Source organism: Solanum verrucosum, unplaced genomic scaffold (genome assembly GCF_900185275.1).
Source record: "Solanum verrucosum unplaced genomic scaffold, falcon-dt-bn FXZP01000287.1, whole genome shotgun sequence".
Taxonomy (NCBI): domain Eukaryota; kingdom Viridiplantae; phylum Streptophyta; class Magnoliopsida; order Solanales; family Solanaceae; genus Solanum; species Solanum verrucosum.
The window spans coordinates 1,674,831-1,696,187 of record NW_026020292.1 but is presented as its reverse complement, the minus strand read 5'-3'; the positions used below and the strand labels follow the sequence as shown (position 1 = coordinate 1,696,187).

Below are 21,357 nucleotides of genomic sequence, written 5' to 3'. Positions count from 1 at the left end.
AAAGATAATTACCAAACTCTAGAAGCCTTGCACAATACTTATCAAGAATAATTATGGTATTATAGGCAGTAACTTAAGCTTAATGAGTAGACGATTTGTCTTTTCTCTTTGAAGAAATTCCCCCGAAGGACTTATGGAAATCCAGCAATATTTGTTCATGCAGATCAGAAATGTTTTGTAGCTCATTGTATATCACTATCTCTTATTGTGTCAACCTATGACTTAGGATCTTAAACTAACTAGTATTCCTTTATTTCAACTGTCCTCTAGGTGTTATTTCACATCGAAACAAGCATCTGGATTGCTCTACGTACACTATACGATATTTCTTCATTGAACTACTTCTCAGGTTTATTTAGTCCATTGATAGACATTGTTAGAAGCTTGTCAGAAATCAACCTAGCATCATTCAGTTTTTGCTTTGAGCATATCTGATGGCGATTTCTCCCATATTTATTTAGAAACTCTAACCAAGTCCAGGGTTCTCTTTTTGTTTGTGGTTAGGTCAGCCAAAGGCTAACTCAGTGCAACTGTTATCATCTAAGAAATTGAAGAGTAGATGGTAGAATAAACTTATACCTCATTGTATGCTTTCGAAAGGAAGAATGGTTCTTTTTCATGCACCCCATCATTATCTGCAATAATTCTCTCCAGATCCTGCAAATTAAAAAAGAATAATGTCAATTAGGAAAACATAATTCAGAGATAGTCAGTAAACAGGAAATGAACACAAACTATGAGGTCATGTAACACGATATGTTGAGGGTTGATACTTGGTACGGACACTCACACTGTCATTTTGAAAGACCAGTGGGATAATACTAGCTCCTAGCTAAGGATTCCTCTAGTATGTTGTTAACTACCAGTGTCAATAAGAGTTTTCTCTTCTCTTCTTCTATTTCCACAGACATTTATCCAGGAATTATATCCATAGGAATTATTAGAAAATGAATCCGGGTCTGGCTTTATTTAATCATTGGGGACTCACTTTGGTGTTGTCATCTGCTAAGGGCAAAGCAAGATGACAAGAATTACAAAAAAAAAAACCATATTCATGCAAAATAGTATGCCAAAGGAATGCTATCCCAACCAAAAGTCTCAAACTGTTAAGACCCAGAGGCACCATAAAGAACATCATTTTGTCCAGGACGAACTTTCAGAATGCAGAATTAGTTTTTGCAATTTCAAACACATACTTCTACGTCAGCTTACCTTTCTTGTCAAGACTTCATACTTGAGCAGCTCCTCTACAATCTTCTCTAGCACCTGTCGATTTTTCTGAAGCATGCCTTTTGCTTTATCATAAGCCATATAGTACATCTGTACCAAATAATCAAGGCAGGATGATTATTGGGTTAAGGAAAATACTGCTCTATGACTATACAAGCAAGCAACATCACTTTTAAGTAACTCTATCAGAAGATAATTTCTGAATTTCATCAGTATAGGGCATATTACATCAGGTTTTTAAAATTTCAACTATCTTATTCAAGAGCATTAAACTTTCAGGATACTGGTAGCAGTTGGTTTTCTTTAATTCTGGCTGTTAGACCAGCAAGGCTTTGTTCTATGTTGCAATCTGATAAGATCAATCCTTATTCGTGCACATGTAAGTCATGTGCCTCCAATTCTGTTAGAATCTTGTAAGTATTCTAGGATTTTGTAAATATAGTATATACATCTGCTGGGATCAATAAGCTTGATTTACTTCCTGTAACTATGTATTTTTATTTTTATTTTGAAAATTGGTAATTCTGTAGCTATGTAATTTAATTCTCTTCCCTTTCTTAGAACATGTAAATTTAGCTATTTAAACCTCAATAGCTTGAGGGAATAATGAAGCAGTGTTTTTCTCTCAGCAACTCTTACTTGTTTCATTTTCACATGGTACCAGAGCCCTTGTGAGGTAGTCATTGTGCATCTTACCGGTGACGCCAGGAAGAAGAAAAAACATCATCACCATGTCATATTCTCCAGCAAATGTCACTGCATCACTTCCCCTGAAGGTTGTACATCAACCGACGCCACTAAGGAGGTTGAAATCCTCCGGCAACAAGATTCCAGAAACCCAGCCCCAGAGCTTCTTTTTTTTTTTTTTTGAGAAGGTAACAGTTTTTGTACAACTATTTGCTGCATAAAAACTACAGCTATCCATACTTACAAGGAAATATAGGAAGATGTACTAAGCTATAACCTACTTACAGAGATCCTAGAACATCAATAAAAGATTCTATGTCTTCCATATATTCATGTTTACACCAAAAATAGAAAAGGGCTAGGCACTTCATCTTCAGTTTCTGGATAGAGCTATGATTGTCTTCAAAACACCTTTGATTTCTCTCTTTCCAAACTGTCCACCAAATGCAAGCAGGGATAATCTTCCATCTTTCTTTCTGTTCCGACTGACAGCTATATTTGTTCCAGCACTCCAACACTTCAAGTGTATCTCTTGGCATCACCCACATGATCCCTTTTAAATTAAGGAAAATCCTCCAAAGTTGTCCAGTTAGCTTGCAGTGTAAAAAAAGATGGTTGATTGTCTCTGATTCTTCTCCGCACATATAACATTTAGAGCATAAGTGGAAACCCCTTTTCTTGAGTCCCTCATGAGATAGGACCGCTTTCCTGCCCCAGAGCTTCCACACACGTGCACACACCAGGAAGTCTTTCGATATTTCTGAAGAGGTTACCTCATGTGCAGGCACATGAAAGATCTTTCGACTACTTGTACTTTCCAACGAGAATCTATCACATGTGGGTTTCGCCTCTTCAAAGTTCAATCTACCTCGACCCATCCACTTACCGTTGCATTCTACCACCGGAGCTCTATTTCAAGAAGGTCAGTCCATTTTCCTGAGAGGTACACTGTTCTGGCAAGAAATTTTCTGGTTTTTGGTTAGCTCATCCACTGTTTCCAGCACTTGAGATCATAACTAGATAACATTTATTCCCATGAACTGATATTTTTGGAGTTGAAACTCCTTTAATTCATTGAAAACGTACCTTGAATCAGATGCTTTTGGTTCTAAAACTATGGTTACGAGTAACTCAAACCAAGTGATTACCACAAAACCATTGGTAGATACTAGATAGTGCAAACTACCTATCCTGATCCTCCTCTAACAATTAAGATGCAGAAGACAAGGCATTCAAGATCACCTAATCAAACAAACTATGGATATTGAAGAGAAGGTTCAAGGAGAAGGAGAAAAGATTGCTGCTCAATTGTGTGGCCTCTTATGGAATTCAAAGGAGAAAAGATTGCTGCTCAATTGTGTAGCCTCTTATGGAAGTCAAATGAAAAGAGATTGATGCTCAATTGTGTATCCTCTGATGGAAGTTTATTGATTCTAAATTGATGCTCCTATTTCATCCATTCTAGACCAACTTTAAAGTTTGGGAAAAGGATCGTGCTCTACACACAAATGACACCTCTCGCTTAGTTTTTTTTTTAAACTGGAAACTTGTATGTATAAATAGACAAAACAGTACATGGTTTGTACTGAAACCATATTTACAATTTAGACTCTAAGGAAATAGATTTCTCCATCCGAAATAGTACCTAGAACATCAACTATATCAACAGAATCCTCTGAATAAATCTGTTTACACCAAAAACCCAAAAGCAGAAGGCAATTCCATTTGATCTTGTGCACTGGATTACTCAAATCCCCAAAACACCTTGAATTCCTTTGTTTCCAGATTGTCCACCAAATGCTTGCAGGGACAATTCTCCACACGCTCCTGTCTTCTACCTGGACTCCTGCTTCCTCTCAACCATGTAGAACTTCAGTGATCTTAACAGGCATTATCCAAGAAATGCCTCTAAGACTAATGAAAAGTCTCCAAAGCTAAACTGTAATTTTGCGGTGTCAAAATAGATGATTCACAGTCTCTGCTTTCTCTACACAAAGAAAACACTTTGAGCATTGAGTTATATCTCTTCTTGCCAGAGCTATGTCCCTTCAATCTGAGCAAATCAGTCCCCTCTTGAAGACCACTGAAGGATTCCAATGTGTTGTAAAATTCTGTCACCCTCTGTATCTCCCAATAATTTTGCATTCTTCTGAACCATCCATACTCTCTCCTTATTTCTGCCATGGTCTTGCGTTGACGCACCACTAAGTTGACTATGTCAAGAAATCTCTCCTGATGACTACCATTCCCTAGCCAGTTGCCTCTCCAAAAAAGAGTTTTATTTCCATCATTCACTTTGATGAGTGAGTTGTCCTTCAAAAAAGTCCAGTGAGCCCTGATGGATCTCCATCGACTGACCCCATATGGAGCCTCCCAATTACCAGTATCTGAAGTGAGTAATTGTCCTTGTCGAGACTCACCCCTTCCTATAGCATAAATATTCTTTCCCCCTGTTTGACATACTGACCTTTCTTCCTGTACCGACTTCACTCCCATTGTTGTGATGTCTTTGTTTCCCCCAGCTACTTCAAGAACTACTGTCTCCAAAGAGGTTTGTGCCCTTGCATGCATCTCTGTTTATAAGAAGAGCAAATGTCTGGTTCTTCGAGGAAGGAATCAACTTTAAAACCTTCTTTGGACTCCGTTTGTATATCATTTAAAATATAAAGGCCCACTAAATCAGGCCCAATTACTCTACTTTTTGGCTTCTGACTGGGTCCCAAAATAAAGCCCAATCTTGAGAAAACGGAATTTAACTCCTGAACTTGCAAGGCATGTGACTTTTCCACTTTAGAAGCCCCAGTTGTATTACAAGTACACATTGACTTTCTCCTGTCAAAGCCTAATTATTAGGGATTTCCGGTACTTTTTTTGTCAGCAGAGTTTGATTTTGTCCGGAGGATATTAGGAGATGAAGGAAACACGGTCTCAGTAGGAACTCCAGCGACTTCTCTGGTTGTCATCGATACCATTTCAAACCTGGGTTTTTCTCTACCCATATCAGTACGAAATATAGAACAACTCTTTCAATGACAACCTCATTGGGAACTTGCCGACCGTTACTGGCAACTAAGATTCTTTTTTGAAATAGGTAACTTTGTATTCACACAAAAGAACTCATCAAAATCGATGAGGTGGGATTTACAAACCCCCAGGGGGTGCCATCATACTCAAATCCAAAAAGACAAAACTAACTTTACAATTGGCTTTTAAACTCCACAAGGCTATCTACTTCCCCCACTAAATTTTGCTTACACCAAAAATACAAAAGACTAAGACATCTCATCTTGATCTCCTCTGGGCTGCTAACCTTTCCTTCAAAACATCTCCCATTCCTTTCCTTCCATAGTGTCCACCATATGCAAGCAGGGATATTTTTCCACCAGTCTTCTTTTGATCCTCTCTTTCCGATTCCTTGCCAGTGTGTTAGGACCTCAAAAGTGGTTCTGGGCATTGTCCAGTTAACCCGAGTATACAAACGAACATGTTCCACAGATCTGTAGCTATCTTGCAATGCAGAAACAGATGACCATTTACTTCAGTCTTCTGTCCACACATGTAGCACTTTGAACAGATCTGTATACCTCTTCTTTGTAGCACTTCATGGGTGAGACAAGCTCTTCTAATTACCAACCAAGTGAAACATGCAACTTTTAAAGGAACCTTAATTTTCCAGATTAATTTCCAGGGCCAAACTGTTGTCAATGAATGATTGGTATTCCTCTCCCAATAGCATGATTTAACTGTAAAAACCCCTCTGCTATGCAGTCTCCAAACTGGTTTGTCAGGCTCTGTGACAGTGCCTGGAAACAAGTTTAAAGCATGCAGTAGGTCTGCTACTCTTCCAACCTCCCAATCATTTAGAGCCCTTCTGAACATAAGGTCCCAACCTTGAGGGGTCCACATTTGTGCTATAGTGTCGTTCTGCTGTAGACTGATAATGTACAGATCAGGAAAAAGTATCCTCAGATTTACATCACCTAACCAGGTCTCATTCCAGAAACTGGTCTTCAAACCACTCCCCACTCTGAAGGTCACCTTTGCACTCTAAGATTCTAGGCCATTTTTGATGGTTCTTGAGCTTCGTGGCTACCCAATGTTTTACAACTATCACTTTGTTGGAGGAAATAAAACATTGGTCCTAGATTGTAAAACAAAATGACCACCAACAACAACTAAGCCTCAATCCCAAACAAGTTAGGATTGGATATGAATCCGCAATAATCACATGTCTCCATTTAATGCAACTTAGGGCAACATTGTACAAAATACACTTGTAAAACCAAATAACCAACTGGCATAACCAAATGATCAACTGACAAAAATATTCAACAAGTCACTCACCAGATTAACTACATACGCAATAAGCTTCCTACATACAACAGGCATGCACCCAACCAAGGAAGAGTGTTGTGAGTGTACTGGGTTGAACTTGTATCTAAATAAATGCGCAAATACAATATTGTGACATGAGTGTCCTACATATACATTTATTCAAATACCTGAACTTAACCTTTGTTTTCACGCATTCTCCAAATCTTCTCTCTTATTTCTTATCAAAAATGTTAAGAAACCTCCTGATAACACGCCCAAGCACATAAGACTATTATATGTACAGTTCAGCTAAAGTCAAGCCAGATGGTGGGAGCTATAAGAGGTCAAAATGACAGTTCTTCAACAACCTTACTCTTACAAAGATTAAGTACCATTTGTGGCCCATAGTACCATTTAAGCAAGAAAATTCTATACATAGAATCCTCATAGAACAAGAAAATAATGTTTTCATATCATCAATCAAAAGGACCAGAGAGTATTACACTATTACTCATAGGCAACTTCATACCTTTTCCACTTTTGCAGCCATCTCATATTCAAAATGGTTTCCCATACTCAAAGTCGTGACCTATTCAGATCAGCAACATGGAAAAGAAGACGATAAGACAAAAATATATCAATGAAATAAACAAATTGGTCGCGCACCAAGATATACAATGGCAGTCAGTACTTTATGTTTGGCAAATGTTTGTACAAGCACACATCTATAAGAACAAGTGTTAAACGACATTGGGTTCCCATTTCCATGTGCAAACTTTCGTGGAAGAGATGTGGTTCACTCATTAACATAGAGGTGAATGATTTTCTAGTTTGGTTCCACCCCTAACTGTTTGCAGCCAAGGTCATCATAGCAAAGAACTTGATGTGGTTCGCAAGGTGACTAGTAAAATTTCATTAATATGTCTAGGGAAAGAGAAATGGTTCACGAAAACTATGACATATCTAGCTATAGTGAAGATGCAAAGGGGCAGTATTACCAAAAGCAAAAATTGCAATAAAGCTCTAAGGTCCATTGGGGCTTTAAACGTAAACAAAGTGTGGGTTTTAATGAAAAAAAGGTGCAAATGGAGAAAACACACAAATACATATGTTTAGTGCAAGAATAAATTATAAGCATGAATGACAAATATATGAACCAAAGAAATCCAATAAAGTAAAATATCAATTGTTTAGTGTTGCCTCTTCAAACGAGGCTCATCGGCAAGGAAACGTATGCCTTAGAACCTTGATGATGACACTGAAGTACACATTAAGTGAGGCAAAGCGCTCAACACGTTTTGAGCCTCGCTTCATGGCTTAAGGGCGCTTTAAGCGCACCTTTGACAACAATGAAGAGGGGAAATATATTGAATGAAATAAAAGATCATGCGGACGGGAAAATAAGGTAAATACCGAATTGCCATGATGGTAAATTGTAGGACTATCATCAGGGCCCCAACCATACTGAATCACCATCCTTGTAGCTATCTGTCACAAAATACAATAAATTATTAGGTCCCAGTATCCACAGCAGCATACATGAGAGAATTATAGTTCAAGAGGGAAGAGTCTGTACAACCTCTTCAGCCTGCTTCAGCTCTGAAGAAGAAAGAATGTTTTCTTCCCCAAATGGCAGCAATAGCTGGGCCGCAACATACGAACCAAAGCAAAAAACTAGTCTCTTTTCCAGATATGATCTTGATTCAACATTCCCACTGATGGAACCTTCATTTTTAGCTTTGGTGATCTTTGTACACCCAATTCCCTGAAATCAGCAGGAACTTTGTATAAGTCAACATATTCCAGGACACACCAAGCACACAATCCAATGAGGCATTATTACATGGAGTTAGGTATGAGTATTAGTTGTATGCACACCTACGAGACACCAAAAAGTATAGGGTAAAATCCCTAAGGAGTTAGTGGGAGTGTCAACTTACAACTCACCAAACCTTATGGCAGACTGCTCAAACCACAGGGGCAGAAAAGAAGATTTGTTACTTGAAAAGCTGCAGGAGGATAATGCGAATAAATCAACCCCCGGGAGAGGGTTTCAGTACTGAATATGCTCTCTCACAAGGGTAAAAAGAATGTACATAAACGCTACGTTCACAATTTAAATTCATCCTTTTTAGTTCATTAGTTTATCACAACTCTCACTGTATAAAGCTTCTCATTACAGGTCAAATGGGTAAAATAAAAAATTTAAAGTTAAATTGTTTCCAAATATAGAAATGTGTCATTTTTCTTGCAACAGACCTATAAGGAAAGTGTCACATAAGTTGAAACAGATGGGGTAATAAAAAGGAAAGTGTGTGACATAAAATGGGGCCGAGGGACAGTGATCCTCTTACAATCCAAGTGCTTGATATTGTTAGAATCTCGTAGATATCCTAGAATATTCTAGGATCTTGTAGATATAGCATAGCTTGATTTATGAACTTCAAAATGCTCCCAGGCTCTGTTCCCAAGGTTCACATCTGAGGTCCCTTCCAGGCCTCTAGAGTCCATATACTGGTGATATTCAATCACCAGATCCACCATTTCTTCCCTTTTCTTCAGCAACATTTTCCTTTCTTTCAGTCATGGGAGACGACATCTTTTACTTTGCGGTAGGTTTATTGTACGATATAACAAGGAAGGTGTCTAGAGCAGAGACATGGTACGATTGGGTTGAAAGAGGTTGCAATATGATGACAAGGGCGAGCTTCAGCCAGAAGACAATGCAATGGATAGTTCATGAGGTGGAAGTTTCATGACCATTTTTGAGCATACTTTTGTTGAAGGACTTCGACAAATTTGGTCGATACATTAGCATCACTAATGTGCAAGGTAAGAGGAAAGCAGTAATAATCAAATTCCTGAGTGGACAATCAATTCAGGATGGTTTGGATACTGCATCCAAAATAACGAACTTCATAAATGTCAAAGCAAAAGAGGGCAGTTACATTAGCACATCGAAATACAGAAGAGGGATTGTTATATGCAGACACTGTCAGTAACAATAAATGGACTACAAGAGAAACAAATGTTGCTAGATCCAATTCCATTCACAAAGTAAAATGAAATTGTTTAGTATCTTTACTTTTTTGGTGTAAACAATAATGTATAGTTTGTAGATCAAATTTGTAATTTTTGTGATGAATTTTGAAGGTGACCAGCATATCCTAATGCTGAAGAATACAAACTTACAAATTCTCAAAAAAAAAATGTATGTAAGCATCACAAACCACCACTCCACACCCACCACTGTCAGTCACCACCACCACCACCAATCATCTCAGCAATCAAACTACCACCACCAACTTTCACCATCACCATCAGCCCCTACCAGCAACCACCTCTAACAACACAACCACCTCCACCACAATGCTGGCAGTCCTGTCGGACAATTACTACCACCTTAAACCTAATATGTTGTGGATATAATATCGAAATTACTTTATTTTGAAATTTATATTTACTAACTTTTTGATAAAAATAAATTATAAACATTTAATATTGAGAAGACATAGTCTTAATTATTCAGTATTCAAATCTAAAAAACATCTTTATATTTAAATGTTTATTCAGATTCAGACGTCTTAATCTTGAAAAAAAGAACGTTGCCTTAGTGTGACTCTTACTCTGTAGAACCATCACTTCTCTCATAGATTAATAACATTGGTTCAATAAGTTTCTCTTGCTTCTCTTTTAAAGTACAATCACACTTATCATAACAAACAGCTTCTAATGAAAAAACAGAATACAGTACCTCCCAAGAGAAAGGCTCAAGCCACAGATTATCCACAACATCAAAGTTTGGTAGAAGAAGAGCAATTAAACTTCGACCTGCAGCCCAAACAGCATGTGGAAATTTTGTTTCCATTGTCCACTACAAAAAAGATTAAACAAACAGTCAATTCATGTTGAGTCACACATGAGGAACAATAAAGATGTTTTCAGTATAGGCAGTTTTAATTGACTATTAGCTAAAGATAACTCTGCTTTAGAAATTCTAGAGCTAGCTAATCTTTAGTTAACAAAGTTGCTGAACTACTAACGAGACTGCAGATTTCACTTGAACTCCCTGGCGCTTGAAATGCTTTTATTGATGAGAAGAAATTCTTTTTTTTGAAACTGGATGAGAAGCAAATTCTTGATGTCGTTTTAATTGCTAAAGAACTAACTAATTTGAGAGAATTGAATGGAACTGCTGGTACTATTATGCTGGCTAGACTTGGAAAAAAAGGTATTATTACACTGATGGAGTTCACTCATTAAAAGATGGGTTCCACGAAAAATATAGAAGCTGGATTGGAACTGCATATTTATTGTCAGATTCCCAATCCTCCTACTAGATATCTTTGAAAGTGCTAGGGGTTTTAGTAGTGATGACTCCCTATCTTATATCTCCCTCTATGATGGAGGAAGACCACTAGATAAAGCAGCAGAGGGTGGATATCTGAAGGGGCTCAAACAAGAATATGGACAAGGCTAGCAATAGCTCACCTCCTCAAATATGAAACCTTAATTTTTGTGTGATACTGTTGAAAATGAACAGATAGAGTATATCGGCAAGCAGTCATGAGGCTGGTTAATCTAAAAGGACTGACATCATCCAAGTGTGAAAGCGCAGTTTATCAATTGGTTAAGTATATCCAACAGGTTTAATCTGAATTAATCCATCTATTTTGTTCTTCCTGTTGGTATTGCCTCAAAGATGTTTAGGCTTGAAATCCATTACTTCATAAGTTTAAGAACAAATGGATTCCTCGCAGAAAAAAAAAATATTAGTCAAAAAATATTAGCCCAATGGAGGTAAAACTGTTACAATTTTACAAGCACCTTATCTGTTTTACCAACCTACTGCATGTCCCTTTCTGGATTCTTGCCTCACTGGCAAAAAAATTAATCAGCTCTACAATTTCAGAAGTGATGGAACCTAGGGGTTTGTTTGGAAAACCACTTGGTAGTTGGAACTAGTGTAATTAGTAATTACACTATAGTAATTATGATGACTTGTTTGTTTGTCATAATGTAAATACAGTGCAATTACAAGCGTATTGCTTGGTTGCAAAAGTATAATTACAAAGTTAACTTAAATTTTGAAATAAAAGTTAATTATGAAAAATTAGAAGTTAATATTTGACAAATTTGTGCCTTTACAACTAATATTAAATTAAGTATTTAAGACACATTTATTTCTTGAAAGTATATTAATAAATAAATATATATATATATATATATATATTTGTAACAAATGTAGTAAAAAAAATTGATATATAAAGTAACAATATCTAATTTAATTAATTATAAAAGCTAAAAAGTACACATTTTATAATAACATCATGAAATGCAAATTTGCCAATAAAAAAACATATTATAAATAATGCCATAAAATTATTCAAATGTTTTGACAAAAGAAATAATCTATTAATTCTAACTAAAAATGAATGACAACCAATATGAAATAACTAGTCAATAATGCTAAAGCAATAAATTGGAACAAAAAGTATAGCATAAATTAAAAAAAAATAACATAATACTCTTAAGTAAATATAATTCAAAAGAAAAAAGAAACATAAGTCTATAATCTCATTCAATAGTGAAATTCTACTTTAATTCAAACACTAGAATAACAACGGAGTTATGCTAAATGAAGAAAAAAAAAAAAAAACGACCAATTACATTGAATCGCAAAAAGGAAAGGTTGGGAAATGAGAAGAAAGGAAATGAAAGATAAATAATGTAAAATGAAAAAAAAAAATCAAGAAGTAAAAAAAAATAGAAAAGAAATTAAAATATAAAAAAAGAGATATTAAAAAGTAATATTGCAATTACATCACGTAAATTACACCCAATCCTCAACCCCACTTGAGAATTGGATAGTGTAATTACACCCTTCCAATTACACCCAATTCCCTTCTAACTTGGTAATTACTTGATCAAACAAACATGTCAAACTGTGTCATTACATCCAATTCCAATTCCCTTGTGGCTTTCCAAACATGCCCTAGAGGTTCAACAGGGAACCATTTGGCTGCTTTCAAGGTGATCGACTAACAAGGCTAAGATAATTTCTCAAATCTTTCTAAATTTTTCTATTTAGTATTATCCCCTGCGAAGTGCCTAAGGAATTCATCAACAAGTGATGCCAAGCAGTGTTCGACAACCATTTTTTGATAGTCATAATTTTATTGATGTTCTGGAGAAACCAAAGAAAATAGAGGACCTAGAGAAAATCTGATCATCTTCTGTAGAGATGGAGGAGAAGTGGGAATTAAAATGCATAGTTTTTGGTCTCTCAAGTTGTTATAGTGTCATTATGATTGACCAAATAGAGGCAAAAAGACTTGATTTGTGTTTGAAGGAAAAGAAAATTCTGCACTTCTTAATGAGATAACTAATATTTAAACATATTTTGGAGCACAAACGATATTCCATCAAATAGAGATGATTCACTAGCTTTTACAGAGCTTCGATTAATCACCTGTGAAAAAGAGTCCTTTTTTAAAAATAACTGGTATCTTAAAAAAAAGAGTGTCTTTTGATGTTCAAAGATCGATAAGACAAGATCATGTGTATCATAAAGAGCAGAAATTGACAATCTTGTAATATAAGGGTGGAGAGTTCTCAAAGCCACATGTACCAGCACAGGAAACTCAGTTGAATCACTTTTTGGATAGTGCTGGCTGCAGCAAAACAACCGCTCATGTTGGAAGTGAAGGGAGTGGCAACCAAGGGGGCAGCACTGGGAAAATAGCCCCACATGAACTCATGCATTGGAATTAAGGAGCGAGTGGAAGACTTCTCCCTCCTCCTTTCAAAAATTTGCTCTACATTTCCTTGTTTATTCTAATTTTCGTTGATTTCCATTATACTGCGGCCTTGTACAGTCGATTCACTACAATTTATGCATATGTTCGTTGTTAGAGGCTTTTCTACTTGTTACATTCAAATCATCAGCTTACGTGATTAGAAGGAAACTGGGAACCCTACAAAAATGATTCCATATAGTAACAGAAAAAGTTGTCCTATTATGATCAAGGGAAGGTTTCATTTTAGTTTCATTTCCTAGTATATCAAGAGGCACAATCATCCCTCAAACAAAAAATATATGATCTAAATGCTACTCCCTCCGTTTTAATTTGTTTAACCTACTTTTCTTTTAGTCTATTTCAACAAGAATGACCCTTTCCTTTTTTAGCAACTCTTTAATTTCAACTTTCCAAATGGCATGTTTAATACCACAAGAGTAAAGGGCATTTTGGTATATTTCACATATCTTTAATTTTAGACCACAATATTCAAAAGTCTTCTTTACTTTCTTAAACTCCATGCCAAGTCAAAATAGACCCAACAAATTGAAATGAAGGGAGTATTACATATAAACCAAAAGGCAATAAACAGGAAGCCTAGGTGTAGCTTTACTACTAAGCGGGGTCAAGGAAATACAGTAGCATACAGGATGTCTAATCATTCATCAAATAATGCATACTGACAAAGGAAATCACAAATGGGAATGCTTACATCAAGAGGAGGATTTAGCAATTCAATTCCATTGCTTATTTGACCATAAGGCTCCATTAGATCAACAACACTTTCTAAATCCTCTTTCGTCAATGTCAATCCAAGATGATTCACCAGCATTCTACTAAATTGCTTTACAGCTTTGGTCTTCCTTAACCATTTCGGGACAAGGCTGCTGAATGTCTGCAGAACAGCAAACCAATTATCCAGTTGAGAAAAATGCCTAGTTCTTTTTGTACGCATAAACTCAGCAGTGAAGTTTAAACATTGAGATATGTTATGGAGTATATACATAACAATAGAAGAAAATAAATGTGTTGAAAATCAGCCCAAGGTAGCTGAACATGGTAAAACTCTGTCTTACAAAGAAACTTCATCAACTTTACCTTCCGAATCCTTTGCAAATACCTCAATGTGTCAGTGTCTTGATGTCATCATCATAAGATTGGTTTAAGAGATCCGGGAATTGTTTATAAAAAAGATCAGTTTTAAAGAGATTTGTTCACATGAAGTTCAGGACTTTAATGTATATCATCAGTAGAATGACGATGTCATAGATGTCACATTGATTTTTTGTGGTGCTGAAAGATCACAAGTGATACAGCTTAACCTAACTTTGTTTATTTTTTAAGCTATTTCAGGTTTACACATGAATATGCTAAAGAGCACTATCTACCTAGTGAATGAAGTTATAAACCTGGAGGAGCTGGCTGATATCATGGGATGTAACATTGGCTCATTTCCTTTCACATACTTGGGTCTTCCTCTGGGTGATCAGTATAAATCCACAGAAATTTAGACTGGGGTTATTGAAAGTTTGAGAAGAGGATGGCAACATGACAAATGCAATATCTCTCCTTTGGTGGCAGAGTAATACTTGCCAATAGTGTTCTAGACAGCTTACCTACTTATTACATGGCCCTGTTCCCAATGCCAACTGAAGGTTATATAACAGATTGACAAGATAAGAAAGAACTTCCTCTGGGAAGGCAACAGGGAGGAACACAAATTTTATCTCATCAAATGGGAGAAGGTCACACAACCAAAATACCAAAGAGGTATTGGCATTAAGAACCTTGCAGCCCACAACAAAAGGATGATGATGAAGTGCCTTTGGAGATACAACTTGGGAGAGGCAGGACTCTGCAAAGATGTTATCATAGCTAAGCATGGAAGGCTGAATCAATGGTGTACAGATATTACTACACCTCCTTATGGAGTGGGACTGTGGAAGGCTATTAGGGTGTTGTAGGACACATTTGATCAGAATGTTTACATTTTGGGCAATGGTTCCATCCTAAAATTTTGGACAGACAAAGGGCTTGGTAATAACACTCTTCAGGAGGATTTCCTAGATCTGTTCAGAATTGCTCAAGATCCCAATCCTGTTATTGCTGCTAATAGAGAAGGGACCAACTGAACCTGATATCTAGAAGGAAAATGCACGATTGGGAAGTGAATGATCTGGTAGATCTGTTTGCTAGACTACAAAATTGTCACATTAATCCCCAGGCATTTGATAAGCTCAAACGGGGACACCAAAAAGGAGTTCAAACAGTCAAGGAAGGGTACCAACAGTTGTGCTCTAGGAACCCCATGATAGATAACTGGCCCTGGAAACTCATTTGGAGGACCAAGCTACCTCCTAAGGTTGCTTGTATTACCTGGACAGCTCTATATGAGGCATGTCTCACCCAAGACAACATAAAGAAAAGGAAACTCCAGCTCCCAAACAGATGCTATATGTGCAAAAAGAGGTTGAAACCCCCAGACACCTTCTTCATTTTTTTAAAAAGTGACCTTCATTGTGAGGTGGCCTCAGAATTATGGAGCATGTTTTTTTTGTGTCTCTGGTCTCAATTGGACCCCCCCCCCCCCCCCTCACAATTAAGGATGCTTCTGAGAGTTGGAGCCTATGGAAAGTTGACAAGGCCATCAAGAAGATCTGGATCATGCTTGTATTTTTCTTGTGTATTTGGTTAGAGAGGAATAAGAGATGCTTTGATAGAGAGCCAACTGCTTTAAGCATTTTGAAGGCTAGGTGTATTGCAAATTTGTTTAGTTGGTCCAACTTGTATCCCGCTGAGAATGCAGAACAACTTCATTAACTCACTAGTTCTGGCTTAGATAGTTTGTATAGTTATCCAGAGACTTTTTGTAAGCTCAAATACCATATCTTATAATTCTTGCATCTTCTTGATGCTGTTATTAATAGCACTTACTTTATCAAAAATGCTGATGATGTTGTAGATGTTCCCTTTTATCATGTTCTTAAAATTCTCAGAATCTACAAATTAATGTTCAGTATAGGAAAGAGCAACGAGATCCATGGTCATCTCACTTTCTCCCTTTTCTACTTTTCTCGTAGTAGACTCACGGATAGAATCTTTTCTTGTTCGCCTTTAAGTGTGAGCTTACAGCTTGTAACATATTGTCATGAGACTACTAGGCAGCTGTAGCCAATCCTACTGACAGGCATTATAGCTTCGATAAGTGAAAATGTTTCTAACACAACCTTTACAGACACCATCAGATATCCATTTCAAGATGTAAAAATCCCAATTATTCTCCACACTTTTAAAATAATTACTCACTGGAGATAATGTATCTACAAGAAGTTCAAGTCCCACTATATTTGCAGCATTCTTCAAAGAATGTGCAAAGAGTTGAGATACTCATGAAAGTGAACAACAGATAACAGTATAGATGAAGAAAGCATCTCACGTGATGGGGAGTGAACATTAAAACAAAAAGTGAGGCTTGTCAAACGAGAAGCCTGTTAACTATCACAGCTTATTTCATGATACTGTTAGCTGTCTCATATTAGAAAGTTTTTTCACTACGTGCTCTTTTTATTTCATGTTTAAGCATATTTACTTCCTCAAAATGAAAATTATGTTCTCTCTTCTTTTGGATCCCTTCACATTCAAATGATAGCTTAATTATCTGAAAGGAGCTTGAAGTACATGCTGATACAGTGTAGTATTTTAGCATTGCAGTAATTACCGCAAACCAGCTGCAGTAGGTCATAAGCTCATCTATGTCCAGGAATTTGCTTCTAAAGGCACTACCTTCCAAGGCCACGGGCACAAGTTTCAGTTCACTTGGACGCAAAAGAGCTGTTTTCTCTGCAACCTGTTAGGCAAAAGTAGCAGTTTTAAAAAAAGATCAGTACTAAATTTGACAAAGCTCTTCTGTGCTGCACTTAACATATGACAACAATCACTTTTAAACCAGTTGAAAACAGAAGAAGAAAGCAAAGAGTAATCAACATAAGATTTGCAAAGATGCACTAACTTGTGACCCTGTAATATGTAATACAAATCACGAAGAACTACCAATATAGGTTTAAATTGTTGCTGCGGAGACACTACCACAAAATCTTAAATCATTTCTAGTTCAGGTAATCAGGAATCCAAGTAAAGAGAACTTAGTATACATGAGAAATTAAGCATCCCCATGCATGATCTAGGTTGATTCTCTATCCCCATATGATCAAGAAACTTCTCAAATTAGAAAAGGTGCTGTTTAAGAACTGCTTTCAGAGTTAAGTAGCCTGAGCTTCTCTTCAGTTCAATAAACTTGAAGGGCCTGTATGATCCTCTGATGAAAATGAGAACTGGTGAGTTAAAGAAGAGTTGAGTCTGCAGATAAGAGACCAAATAAGCGCACCTTTCTCCAATCTACAAAATCTATAAGCTCTTCATCCATAGTTCCTTTTGCAGCTATCCTAAGTATCTTTTCTCTTTCAGCTTGAGTAGGCCGCTGAAGACGGAATATCCTATCCATACGACCAGGACGCTGCAAGGCCTCATCGATTTGCTTTAGATTTCTAGTAGTAGCCATCAAAACCACCCCATCCTGTTTTTCAAACCTGCAACATAAGATAGTACGAGAGAATAGTAAGAAACTAAACATGAAGATGCAATTATTTCAGTACTTAGATTATACTTTGACCAATTACAAGTAACAAGACCCAAAGTATGTCCTAGTTACAGTTTATAATATGTGAAAATCCTTTAGAAGAACAAGATCCAGCACAAAACTGATGCCCTTGCTTGCAACATAAACGTTTGGGATATATTATCTAAAAACCATTACCCCCTCCATCCAAATTTAGGGCGTTTGACTAGGCACGGAGCTTAAGAAAGAAAGGAAGACTTTTGACATTTCTGGTCTAAAACAAGCCATAGATACTTGTGTTATTATATATTTTCTCATTGAGGATAAATGAGAAGTTTAAAGTCAACTTGTTTCTAAATATGAAAGAATGACATTCTTTTATGGAACAGATTAAAAAGAAAAGTATGACACATAGATCGGGACAAAGGAGGTACTACAACAAAGGGGAGATCAAAATTTATTTGTCCAAAGCAAAATCAATTGTGACATTAGGAAGTCACACTTGAGGTGACCAAAGAGGTGACTACTCCTTATGGGGTCAGCCTTTGGAGGTCCATTAGGAATCTGTGGAACGAAGTGAAGTACAACTCAAAGGTGAAAGTTCTTGATCGGAGAAAGACCATGTTTTGGAAGGATAATTGGCATGAGAAAGGAAACTTGGAAGAATTATTTCCTGATGTTTACAACTTAGTTACATTTCAGTCAGGGTTTATAGCAGCTTTATGGACACTACAGGGGTGGAACTTAAACTTCAGAAGACATCTAAATAACTGGGAAGTTCAGAGAGTAGCTGAATTTCTCAACACAGTGGAGCCTTCCAATGGACTTCAGACAAGAGAGGATATTCTATGGTGGCCAGGAAACAATAGAGGAGTATAAAGTTAATAGAGCTTATAAGCTGATGGATCAGTCAAACCAACAAATTACAAATTGGCCATGGAAACAAATATGGAAAAGCAGAATACGCCATAAAGTATCTTGTTTTGTCTGGTTGTTGGCCAAGGAAGCAGCTCTTACTCAAGACAATGTCATGAAGAGAGGAATAACCTTATGCTCTAGATGCTTTCTTTGTGGGGGACTTTAGAGACTGTTAATCATCTGTTTCTACACTGCAAGTATACTCAACAATTATGGAGTATCTTTTTGAGTATCAAAGGCATCTCCTGGACTATGCCTAGGAAAGTTTCTGAGGCTTTAAAGAGTTGGGAGGAAGCAAGAGTACTGGCAAAAGAGAGAGACAGATGGAGACTTATCCCTGCTGCAATATGGTGGGCAATATGAAAAGAGAGGAACTCTAGGTGTTTTGAGAGAATAGAAACCAGTGTGCAGAAAGTAAAGCTCAATTGCATTTTGCTATTATGTTTTTGGTGTAATCAGTTATACTCAAATGATACTCTCTATAATTGATGTTTTAGACTCAATTTAACCAGAGAGCAGTAAGAATTGGGGTCATTTGTATATAAGGTTTGGTTGTACTGTTTTGTGATGTAATACAAAGTTACAAGTTCGAAAAAAAAAAAAAAAAAACCAAAAACCAAGTGTGACAAGTTTATTTCCTGCTGGTATAGGCAAATTGCCATTCCTTAAATCATAAGTGATACCACGTGCAGGCCTTCAAGTTTTGCAGATACTTGAATAGATTTTCACCAAATTACAGATCCTCTGAGCACCAACAAGGCCATGAATTTACTAATATATGAGTATTGATTAACCTGATTTTCCAAATATAAACTACATTAATCTTCCATCTTCCAGAAAGATTGATTTTTGAAAACCCAAAGAAATCCATCCATTTAAGTAATGTTTCAGATAGTACACTTTCTAAGACCTAAATTATGGCTTGCTGCAAGCAAAAGTCAATGAATTGAGAAAGGAAAACGATTCTCAATCGGGCCCACAAACTTTTGCCAAACAAGGCTAGGCTAAATTCCTTTACACTTTCACTAACTTTCTTTTTCAACAAACCAAAGAAAATGATTTATAGTGCTCCACTTACTCCACCAAATTCCCACTCATAAATTCTCTTCTAGCATCCCTATTTTTGAATATTGTGCAAAGGACAACAAATTTCCAAGATCATGTAAAGAAACTACAAGGCATAACATATAGATAGACACCTTAACTTGGCCTTAACGAGCAAGTAAAGACCCAAACTAACACGGGGCCAACTTAAAACCAAGTTGATGTGTCTAGATGTGCATTCTCAAAGTGTAGGTCTTTACATGCCAGTTGAGTCCAAGTTAAGGTGTCTATCTATATGTTACAACTTACACCTAAAATCCAAGAACCTCAACTATTGCGGGACTCTTAACTCTTCCGCCCACACATGCCCAGGATTGAACATCTAGAGCATTGACTATAACATTGCAGCCTAACATTGAGTAACCCAACATTAGAGATAGGTTTAGCTGTAATAACATATTAAGAAAATGAACCTTGAGCCTAATACAACCAAAAAATTAGTTCATGAGGTGAGGAACTACAGACAATACTATTAACCCAAGTGAGAACTGAGGTATAAACTGACTGCATTAATACATCTAATAGTGATGGAGAATGCATTTCACCAGCACAAAGAAATAAGTAAGACATAAATCAATGAGAGTTAAGATTCTCTCTTGGAATGTAAGGGGGTTAAATGAGGGTAGTAAAAGGGAGATCGTCAGAAAATTACTAAATCAATGGGGGGCTGATGTCATAGTTTTAGTTGAGACAAAACTCAAGGGATCAGTCGATAACATATTGCAGAGCATATGGAGCAACAGATGGATGGGGGTAATTCAGAAAGAAGCTCAGGGGAGCAGTGGGGGGATACTAGTTCTATGGGACAAAAGAGTGTGGAATGGGGAGTTGGTGTTGAATGGAGAGCAATGTATAACGGGAAGATTGTCAGGAGTAAATGAGGACTTGTTGGCATCTTAGCGCAATTTATGCAGATTGTAACAGAGTGGCTAGGAGAGCATTATGGCAGGAATTGTTAGTATTGAAAAACAGTCTCAATGGGCCATGGATAGTGTGTGGTGATTTCAATATCACCAGATACCCATCGGGGAAAACAAATTGTCACAGACTGAGTGGTGCTATGGAAGAATTTTCATCATGTATTGAAGAACTACAGCTGGTGGATCCTCCTTTATTGGGAGGATCTTTTACATGGAGAAGAGGGGAGGATCATAGTTGTGCATCTAGGATTGACAGAATTTTGCATTGTGCGGAGTGGGGGGATAATTTTACCCATATCAAACAAAGTTGCCTTCCCAAAATGGCATCAGATCACAATCCTATTATTTTGTCCTGTGGAGGTGAAGAGTGGAAGAAATCCTATTTTAAATTTGAGATATGGTGGCTTGAAGTGGAGGGTTTCAAAGATAGGGTGAAAGAATGGTGGGCATCCTTCCAAGTGAATGGCAGGCCAGGCTATATTTTGGCTGAGAAGCTAAAAATGCTTAAAGTAAAGCTCAAGGAGTGGAGCAAAGTCAATAGAGGGAATTGGAAACAAAGGATGGAGGACATTCTTAACCAGATTTCAAAATGGGAAACAGTCCAAGAACAGAGACCACTCACAGATGATGAGTTGATCCAAAAGACTCACCTGGCAATGGAATTTGAAGAGGTAGTTAAAAAAGAAGAGATTGCCTGGAAACAGAGATCAAGGATTCAATGGCTAAAACATGGGGACAAAAACACAAAAAATTTCCATAGAATTGCAAC

General features: G+C 36.9%; 1 protein-coding gene and 1 pseudogene across 1 annotated transcript in view; both read right to left on the bottom strand.

The window, feature by feature from the left end:
- LOC125834552 (probable disease resistance protein At4g27220) overlaps positions 1-21,357 on the bottom strand; it is a 259,136-nt pseudogene that overhangs the window by 194,919 nt on the left and 42,860 nt on the right.
- LOC125834551 (probable inactive ATP-dependent zinc metalloprotease FTSHI 5, chloroplastic) overlaps positions 1-21,357 on the bottom strand; it is a 37,944-nt gene that overhangs the window by 639 nt on the left and 15,948 nt on the right. The window contains exons 10-18 of the mRNA XM_049513678.1: positions 17,416-17,617; positions 16,750-16,878; positions 13,744-13,926; positions 9,986-10,105; positions 7,811-7,996; positions 7,645-7,719; positions 6,761-6,820; positions 1,213-1,320; positions 580-657 (exon numbers count right to left, since the gene is read on the bottom strand). Coding sequence (XP_049369635.1) covers positions 580-657; positions 1,213-1,320; positions 6,761-6,820; positions 7,645-7,719; positions 7,811-7,996; positions 9,986-10,105; positions 13,744-13,926; positions 16,750-16,878; positions 17,416-17,617 — 1,141 coding nt within the window. The remainder of the gene's footprint in view (positions 1-579; positions 658-1,212; positions 1,321-6,760; positions 6,821-7,644; positions 7,720-7,810; positions 7,997-9,985; positions 10,106-13,743; positions 13,927-16,749; positions 16,879-17,415; positions 17,618-21,357) is intronic.